Here is a 10,644-nt window from a genome sequence, read left to right as displayed (position 1 = left end):
TTTCGGAGATACGGAGCAAAGAGTGCGGAAAATAGAAATCGAATTTTTGAGAGAACGGAGTATCCGATTTGAATGATCTAAAAAACATTCAATTAGTAATGATTGGGAGAAGTGTTTTTTAGTTTTTGGCAAAGGCAGGCCCAGCCATTTCGAAGATACGGAGCTAAATATGTAAAAAATGGCAGTTTTTGAGAGAACTAAGCGTCAGATTTGAATGATTCAAAAAACTTTCTGCTTGTCTTAACAAAATAATTGACTTTGGAAAAAAAAAATTTTGTTCAATTTTTTTTTTTTTTTTTTTTAGTTTTTTGTTGAAACAAATAATTTCAACTTCGCAATTCAGTTTATATAATTCTTATAAATATTAGACAATGTTACAATATTTATAATAATCTATTTGAAAACATTCAGTATTCCTCGAACATTTCGTTACGGTACGGGAAGTTCCAGCAATTTGCCTTAAGGCACGATGCCACCCACCCCACTAGTTAAAATATATTTTGCATGTTAGTAGAGTTCCTTTTTCCTGTTCTAATTATTATATTTCGCTCGTTAGTAGAGTCCCTTTTTCTAACTATTTTATTTTACGTGTCAGTGAAGACCCTTTTTCCTGTTCTAATTATTATATTTTTCTCGTCAGTAGAGTCCCTTTTTCCTGATATATTTATTATATATTGCTCGTCAGTAAAGTTACTTATTCTAATTATTTTATTTTGCAAATCAGTAAAGTTTGTTTTTCCTATTGTTTAATTTTGTTCGTCAGTAGAGTTTATTTTTCTTACTTTGATAATTTGTTCGTCAGTAGAATCCGTTATTCTAATTATTTTTTGATCATCAGTAGAATTTCTTTTTCAAATCATTATTTTTTGCTCTTCAATAAAGTTTTTTTTCGAATTATTGACTTTTGCTCGTCAGTAGAGTTTTTTTCTCTTTCTTTGATAGTTTGTTCGTTAGTAGAGTCTTTTATTATAATTATTTTTTGATCGTCAGTACAGTTCCTTTTTCTAATTATTTTATTTTGCTTGTCAGTAAAGTTCTTTTTTCTAATTATTATATTTAGCCCGCCAAAAGATTTTTTTTATAAATATTAGTAAATTTTGCTTGTCGGTAGAGTTCCTTTTTTTAAATACTATAGTATTTTGTTGTCAATAGAGTCCCTTTTTTCTTCCTCTAAATATTATTAAATTTTGGTAGTCAGTAGTGTTCCTTTTTCTATTTCCAAAATGTTCAGAAACCTTTAAAACGTAAAAAATATAAAAAATTTAATTTTCGATTTTTTTACGATTACTATAACTTTCCCTAAGGGTAGTTAATACAAATGTTTGCATATCTTCACGTTTCAGAGGTTTCTGAACATTTTAGTAGCATACCTCAAAAAAAATAGATGTGTGTGTGTGTCTGTGATATGTATGTACTCGTCAATAGAATACTTTTTTTCTCACATCCAAAATTAATTTGTTCGTCAGTAAAGTCCTCATTTAATCTTGTAGGTTGTTATTTGATTTGATCGTCAGTAGAGTCCTTTTCATTTTCTTCTGATGCAAATATTCTTGATCCTTTGTCAGTAGAGTCCTATTTTAGTCACCAATTTCACAATCTAATTTATTTACTAATAAAGTCCTATTTCAATAAATTACATTAGAACTTAATTTGCTTCTCAGTAGAATCCTTTCCTTCTCGTTCGTCAGTAGAGTCCTTTCTCTTCAAATATTTTCAAATTATAATTCAGTTTGTTTGTCAGTATAGTCTTTTTCTTCTTCTCATGTAAAAGTTCGTTCGTCAGTAGAGTTTTTTTTAGTCGTTAATAGTAAAATTTAATTTGCTTATCAGTAGAGTCCTAATGTATTTAGTCTTTTACCTTACATTTTAATTTGCACGTCAGTAAAGTCATATTTTAATCTTATGTATTAAAATTTAAAATGCTAAGATAACTGTCAGTAGAGTCCTATTTTTATTTTTTGACTTCTCGTAGATTAAGGTATAGTTATAGCAAAAAAATCAAAAATATTTTTTTTTTGCAAATTTTCAAAGGTTTCAAAGGTTTCTGAACATTTTTGCATACTTTAGAAAAATGGATGTATGTATGTGTGTGTAAGTGCGGATACAATTTTGCGTCGACGACTTTGGGAACACGGATCAATCGATTTCCACTGATAGAGAGATGTGCTGATCAGTTTTTGGCAAATGTAGGTACAGCCGTTCCGGAGATACGGAACAAAAACTGTAATTCAAATTTTGAGAAAACGAAGTGTCCGATTTGAATGATTTAAAATGCATTTTATTTGTATTGACTAAACAAAGAACTGTATAAATTTTTCCAAAGGCAGGTCTGGTGGTTTCGGAGATCCAATGAAAAAAGTAAGAGAAAATGCTATTTGGCGATCCAAAATGATCATTAGACATATGCACATCAAATTATCAGATATTTTATAGAGATTTTAATAATGAATAGAAATTTTGTTTACACTTCTATGAGTTCCGTACCAAGACTGCGGCGCGACGCTTGCGCGCTTCTATATTTCATCTCTACGCAGAGCGATTGCTCTGTATAAATTAAATTAAATTTTACAAAATTATCAAAAGTCAAATTGACATTTGAAATTTAAAATTTATTTTATATTGACGTAACTGTGTGGACTTTTGATTGCAACAAGTTGAATTTAATTCATTAATTAAATATTAAATTGCACTCTAAGTATTTTCCAAGGAAAAAACAAAATATTTGTTGATGACAGAAAATTGTACCAAAAATAAGGTAATTTGTATATACATATTTTTTAACTTAAGGATAAAATATTTTGCATTTATGTATTTAGTATTTGAACGGAACCCTAATGGTTTATCAATATATTTGGATAGTTCTCGTCCTTTCATTTGATACGCCACATGCCATATTTAATATGAAAAAATATTGATCATCATAATTAAGCAATCCATTGGTCTACTTTCCTTTATATTTCTTGTAACTCTTGAACCGTTTGTCCAAAATAAATGAAATATTTGCCAAATTTGTGCTGAATTTAACTGCATTTAATAATGTCAGATGTAGAAACTATACATATAGTTGACATACTTTTAATTTGCTTAAAATAATATTAAATAAATACTTTGTACGGAACCCTATTGCTTTGTTGTAGTTTTCATCACGATTTTTATATAGTACTCGTCGAGACCTTTCATTTGATACCCCACATCGTTGTTTGACCATATAAAAATATAATATTTTGACCCAATCCGGCCCACTGTACTATTTATAGAATAACAATCATACTTGTGACAACTGCTTTAGAACTATGTGTAACACTATAAATTCAATCGAGGTGATCGTTCATATTTTTAGATAAAAAAGATAACTGCAAAAAAATTAGAAAATATATTTTGCATTGGCCATATGTACTATTTATTACTAAGTATTTTTGTTAATTTGTATCTTGTACGAAACTTTATTGGTTTGATGAATATTTGAGTATGATATTTCCAAAGTAGTCGTCGAGACCTTTCATTTGACACCCCACATCGATTTTTGACCATATGGAAATATTTTGGTCCAATCCGGCCCACTGTACTATTTACAGTGCACGCAACTTCAGACCGGTACTTGTGCATCTAATTATTAAATCTCTCGTAACTCCTGAACGGTATGTCCGATTTAAACGAAATATTCGACAAAATCGTATAAAATTATTTGCTTTATAATTTTGTCTAATATTATAATGTCCTGGAACAGCTCTGTATATTTTAAAATTGCAATTGTAAATGAAGCTCCCCGAAATACACCGCAAGTTTAATGTTAATTTTAATAAAATGTTAAATATTCCAAAAAAATTATATCTTAAAGCACAAAACATAATTAAAAATTTTAATTACGCCATTTTGTTATAAACATACCCAAGATGATTGTGTAAAATTTATATAACTCTGGTACAATTATTACGTCCTGCAGAGCCTTTCAAAAATGCACTATATTTATCACTATAGTTTTTCGCTAACTTGACGCACATATTTTTTAAAAATTCATATCTTGAACCAAAAAACGTAAATAAAAATTTTAATTACACAATTTTGTCATAAACATATTCAAGATCATCATGTAAAATTTACATAACTCTGGAGCAATTATCACGTCCTGCAGAGAGCTCTTCAAAAATGCACCACTTTTTTCCAACTACAAAAATCTATGTTTTTCAATCTTCAGCAGAGTTTATATAGTAGTATATATGTCTATAGTGAATTTTTTTTATTTTTCTAGGTAAAATCATCGTCATTTGAATAAAATGAACAATAATATAGTATCAACCGTTAGTTTAAGAAGAGCAACACCCGAAGAGAGAAGACGATTTGCTAGGAAAAACAAAATTTGTAAAGCTTTCATGTGTCTTTGTGCCATTTTCATTGTTGGAGGTGAAAACAAATATATACATATTTAAACTTATACATATATATATATATATATATATATATATATATATATATATACCTATATGCATTCGGATTAATATTAATTTCGCACATTCGTTCTCATACAAAAACTATTTCAATTTCAGCGCCGAGAATTATTTATTCATTTCGCAAATGCGAAATGAAAATTATTAAAATGTGCGAAATATTTTATGCCCGAAAGCCCTTTCGGCCCTTTGTGTATTTTGCAAAATATTTTTTAATAATCTTTTTTTCACAATTTTTTGTTACACGTTTAATTGTAGTTGAAAAAACTGTAACTGAAAAAATAATAGACGATTGTAATTTATGAATAATAAATACGTAGGTAGGGTTTCTACAGTTTTTAACAAATATTTGAGGGTTGTAATTTTTGTTTTCAGTTTTTATGGGGGTAGTTGGTGTCACCATATATTTTGTGCGACTAATTGCCGATAGGCCAGATGACTATTGCGCCCCTGAATTGTGCCCTAAGGGTGTCAAACATACAGCATGCAACCCAGTAAGTACTTACAAAATAGCTAGAAAAATTACGACTGCTTGATATCAAGTCGCCTAACAATTTAAAAACTAAATATCCAACTATAATAGGAAAAGTTTTATTTTTATTCCTATTCTTAACAATTTTTATCAATAATATTTAGCAAGATGCACCAATGATAAATGTCAATGTTGTACTAAAAAAAAATAGTGGGCCAAATCGAAAAGTATTAAACCCTCGCTAAAAAAATTACGATTGCTTGATATCAAGTCGTCCAACAAATTAAAAACAGAATATTTAAGTAAAATGTGAAACAAATGTTTTTATTTCTATTCTTATCAATTCTTATAAATAACATTTTCCAAAAGGCACCGATGATAAATATCAAAGTCGTACTAAAAAAAGTACAGTGGGCCAAATATTTGTATACGGCAAAAATGCATGTGGGGTGACAAATGAAAGGTCTCGACGAGCATAATTGAAATACCTCAGTGATACCTCACTAAACAAACCAATAGGGTTCTTTGTTTCAATTGACGTTTGATACATTGTTTAGAGCTTCACAACATTAGACAATATTATGCACTATTCAATTTCACACAAATTTGCCGAATATCATATTACTCTCAGACAAATAGTTCAAAAGTTACAAACAATAAAGTAAATAAATGCGTGATAAGCGTGTCGTCGAACTGTAAATAGTACAGCGGGCCAAATGTGGCCATAATATTTTTATATGGTGAAAATGCATGTTGGGTATCAAATGAAAGGTCTCGACGAGCATAATTCAAAAACCTCGGTAATTTACCAAACAACCAAAAGAGTACCGTATTTTATATTTATTAAGTATCTACTACTATTTTTTTGTTGCAATTGAGGTTTCAGAGTAACCTGAGTCGTTTACAGCTTTGGCATATTAGACAATATTATGCACTATTTAATTTTACACAAATTTCCAGAATATTCTATTATCCTCAGACAAATAGTTCCGAAGTTACAAGCTATAAAGTAAATAAATGCGTGATGAGCGTGTCGTTGAACTGTAAATAGTACAGCGGGCCAAATTTGGCCATAATATTTTTATATGGTAAAAATGCAAGTGGGGTATCAAATGAAAGGTTTCGACGAGCATAATTCAAATACCCTAGTGATTTACTAAATAAACCAATACGAATCCGTATTTTATATTTATTTAGTACCTACTAATAAATTTTTTGTTTCAATTGACGTTTGAGAGTAGCCTGAGTTGTTTAGAGCTTCAGAACATTAGACAATATTATGCACTATTAAATTTTACACAAATTCGCCGAATATTCTATTACTCTCAGACAAACAGTTCAAAAGTTACAAACTATATTGTGAATAAACGCGTCATGAGCGTGTCGTTGAACTGTAAATAGTACAGCGGGCCGAATCTGGCCATGATATTTTTATATGGTAAAAATGCTTGTGGGGTATCAAATGAAAGGTCTCGACGAGCATAATTCAAATACCTCAGTGATTCACTAAACAAACCAACACGGTTTCGTATTTTATATTTATTAAGTATCTACTACTATTTTTTTTTTGTTTCAATTGAGGTTTGAGAGTAATCTGAGTTGTTTAGAGCTTCACAACATTAAACAATATTATGCGTTAATTAATTTCACACAAGTTTGCCGAATATTCTATTACTCTCAGATAAACAGTTCCAAAGTTACAAACTATAAAGTAATAAATGCATCAAAAGCGAATTGTTGAACTGTAAATAGTACAGCGGGCCAAATGTGGCCATAATATTTTTATATGGTAAAAATGCATGTGGGGTATCAAATAAAAGGTCTTTATAAGAACTATCTAAATATCCCGAAATACATATTTTATTTATTATTATTAATTATGATTTTTGCAATTTTTTTAGAATTCGGTTCCTTGCAAAACTTTCAAGGAAATAGCACTTTTGCAAAAGGAGCAGACGAAAATACTAAAATTGCACAACGACTGTCGCAAATTGGTTGGAGTCACAAAATCGTTGGTAAATAGAAATATTTTTTTGCAAAATGGTCAAGAAATCTTAAAATTTGCAGGAAACTAGACAATATGCTTAGATTATACTTTTGAATGTTTTAGCATATGGGTTAAATATTATTTTTGTAAGTGTGCTAATTATAATTAAATTTGGGTTATATATTGAACGTGGTATCAATTTTTACCAAAAATTGGAAACAAAATAACAAAAATATTAGATTTTTTAATAATCATTTAAAATATTTATCCTCGATGGATCTCTTCTGGTAAAATTTAACAATTTATATGTAATGTAAATACAAATAAAACTATCGATAACATTACACAAAGATTTTATAAAACAAATATACATAATGATCACAAAAAAAAATTACTAAAAATTCTGTAACTTTGATTTAGTACTTGATAAACAAAACTTTATATCTCTTAGCAAAGTTCACACAGACACTAAAGCAACTCAACCAAAATTATTGATAAAGTATCTTCTTAAATTGTCCACAAACTCAAAATAAAAATGAGGGAAATTTTGCAAATTCCATAGAAATACTACATATAAAATTCACATTAAATCTATATAAATTTCATACAAACTCGAAATAAATTCGCCTTAAACTGCAACCGAATTCAAATTAAACCTAAACTAAAATCCGAAACAAACTGAATACAATCCTTATACGAAATTCATATAAAAAACAAACAAAATCTGCAATAAACGTATTTATGTATAAATAATGTATTTTTTATTATTTAGTATTACTATTATAATTTAATGTGTTTTCTTTTTAGAAATGGAATGAAGAATTGGCCTTTCTGGCCCTTGTACATGCCAGAAGTTGTCCAATGGAGGAGGACAAATGTCGAAATACAGGTAATATATATATATATATATATATATATATATATATATATATATATATATAATTTAAAATACATTTTTACTACTTACAATTGATGTTAAATCCGACGTAATCAACAAGACTAGCATAATATGCACTCACCTGAAACAAAATAATAAATTTATAAAAATATTATTAATAACTTCATAACTAATTTTTTAACATTAACTTATTTTTTATTTTTTTAAATAACTGTTATAGTCAAATTTCAAAACCTAATCGTCTTTAACATCAAAAGTTCATATTCTATCATATAAAAAAAACAGATACTTGAGTATAACACTAGCTTCATCTATGGACGTCTGCCAATTACGATTTTAAGGTATACAAAGAATCTACAAGGTTGCTACTATAGAAAATATTATTCAGTATTCAATTCTGTACAAATTTGTCGAGTATTTCATCTATTTAGGACAAACCGTTCAAAAGTTATAAGAGATTTAATAAATAAATGCAAGCTTGACTTGCTCGCAAAGTTATTGGTACTGTAAATAGTACAGTGGGCCGAATTGGGTTTAAAATGTTTTCATATGGTAAAAATCGATGTGGGGTATCAAATAAAAGGTCTCGACGGGCACTTTCAGAATATCATACTCAAAACATTTAGCAAGCCTTAGGGTTCCGTACAATAAAAACTTTTGTGCATAAAAGATTATAATGTGGTTTTAACAGCGATTTTAAATTATACTGATATGCAATAAGGTTGTTGATATACAAAATATAATTTAGAATTTAATTCTGTACAAATTTGTGGAATATTTCATTCACCTCAGACCAACTGTTTAAAAGTTACAAGAGTTTTAATAAGTAATTGCATTTATTCCACTTGTTTGTACTGTAAATAGTACAGTGGGCCGAATTGGTCCCAAAATACTTCCATATGGTAAAAATCGATGTGGGGTATCAAATGAAAGCTCTCGACGAGCACTTTTAGAATATCACAGTCAAAAACTCAGTAAACTCACAGGATTCCGTACAATATAGTTTTTGAGTATTTAACATTATTTTATTGTTTTCAACAACGATTTTAAAGCATACCGAGTTGTTTTGAGAGTATATACTGTATAAAATCTTTTTTAGTAGTCAATGCTGTACAAAATTGTCGAATATTTCATTCACCTAAAATCAATAGTTTAAAAGTTACATTAAATTCAATATAAAAATACACAAATCATTTACTAGTACTACAGATAGTACAGTGGGCCGAAAAAGGGTCAAATGTTTCCATATGATAAAAATCGATGTGGGGTATCAAATGAAAGGTCTCGACGAGCACTTTTAGAATATCATAATCAAAAATTCAGTAAACTCACAGGGTTCCGTACAATATAGTTTTTGAGTATTTAACATTATTTTATTGTTTTCAACAACGATTTTAAAGCATACCGAGTTGTTTTGAGAGTATATACTGTATAAAATATTTTTCAGTAGTCAATGCTGTACAAATTTGTTGAATATTTCATTCACCTCAGACAAGCCGTTTAAAAGTTACATTAAATTCAATTAAAATACAATTAAATTCAATATAAAAATACACAAATCATTTACTAGTACTACAGTTAGTACAGTGGGTCGAAAAAAAATTAAATGTTTCCATATGGTAAAAATCGATGTGGGGTATCAAATGAAAGGTCTCGACGAGTACTATTTAAATATCATAGTCAAAAAAATATATTCCTATTTTTTCAGCTCAATTTTTAAATGCTGGTCAGAACTTGCACATATTGTTCGAGCCGGATCCGACTATAAGATGTCACGAGGCTGCAATAAAGAGCTGGTGCACATCGGGCAGCCGGATGTCAAGAAATCGTAATAACGAAGACAATGTGTAAGAGATTTATATATATATATATATATATATATATATATAAAACTCCTGTCTGTTTTTATGCTTTATTTTGAAAAAAATTCAAACAAAACATAAGACGTTTCGCAGAAGGTTGTTACATTCAACTTTTTTCAGGTTATCTCAACAATATAATCAAATGATCGAACCGAAAGCAAATTTCGTCGGATGTGCAAGTGCTGAATTCGAGCTGAGCAAAAATAGTACGGATGTAATTTGTTTAACAATTTGCAATTACGATGAAGCACCTGGAAAATAATTGTTGTAAATGAAGAAATGTAAACTATTATATAGAATAATATATACTTTATATCGTGAATATTGTTTTTTTATTACCGCCAGAAAATCTTTTTGTACTAATACTAAGAGTTTTATCGAAATTGGACTAACCGTTTGGGAGAAGTTCAATGTCATACAAACTAAGAGAGGAATTGAATATGTTTTATTAGTTAACATGGTATCTTAAACGCGAGATAGCAGTCTATATTACAAAGTATGTTATTTAAAACTTGCCATAAGGTAAAATTGCTATAATTCCAATATGCTTTTCTTATTTTTTATTTTTTACTAAAAAAGGGAGTATCCACTACACCTCACCCCCGACGAACAATTTTTCTCGTAGTGTGTAAAATTCGCACAAAGCCTTTTATCACAAAGCAAAGAACATAATTCGTTCGTCTAAAAATAGCCCAAGAGTTATAAACACACGTTGCCAGCCAGCCAGCCAGCCCAGGAGAGATGCAATCTCGAAAACTGCAGCTCAAACAAAGTGCAGCTATAGCTATTAGCGCCCGTTTTGTTACTAGTAGTTAGCGCCGAGTTTAAAGTGAGGGCTGGGGGAAAAAATGTAAGGGTGCGTGAAACTCAGTGGATGTGATAGTTGCAGGAAATAAAAACAGAAGGACAAATATGAAGTTAGGGAGAATCGAAGAAAGCAATAAAAAAATGGAAAGAATCGAAGAGAGCAATAAAAACAA

The 10,644-nt window shown here is 29.2% G+C and overlaps 1 protein-coding gene across 1 annotated transcript in view; it reads left to right on the top strand.

Annotated features, from left to right (window-relative positions):
• Positions 1-4,274: 4,274 nt before the first annotated feature.
• Positions 4,275-10,644, top strand: part of LOC113378474 (venom allergen 5-like) — an 8,772-nt gene continuing 2,402 nt past the window's right edge. Inside the window, exons 1-5 of the mRNA XM_026619002.1 lie at positions 4,275-4,401; positions 4,821-4,939; positions 6,819-6,932; positions 7,712-7,793; positions 9,511-9,649. Coding sequence (XP_026474787.1) covers positions 4,275-4,401; positions 4,821-4,939; positions 6,819-6,932; positions 7,712-7,793; positions 9,511-9,649 — 581 coding nt within the window. The remainder of the gene's footprint in view (positions 4,402-4,820; positions 4,940-6,818; positions 6,933-7,711; positions 7,794-9,510; positions 9,650-10,644) is intronic.

This window comes from Ctenocephalides felis, unplaced genomic scaffold (assembly GCF_003426905.1).
Source record: "Ctenocephalides felis isolate EL2017-DRISC unplaced genomic scaffold, ASM342690v1 CF-g0.4_SCAFFOLD_01886, whole genome shotgun sequence".
Classification (NCBI taxonomy): domain Eukaryota; kingdom Metazoa; phylum Arthropoda; class Insecta; order Siphonaptera; family Pulicidae; genus Ctenocephalides; species Ctenocephalides felis.
Note: the sequence above shows the minus strand (reverse complement) of the source record. Positions and strands in the feature narration are given on the sequence as shown.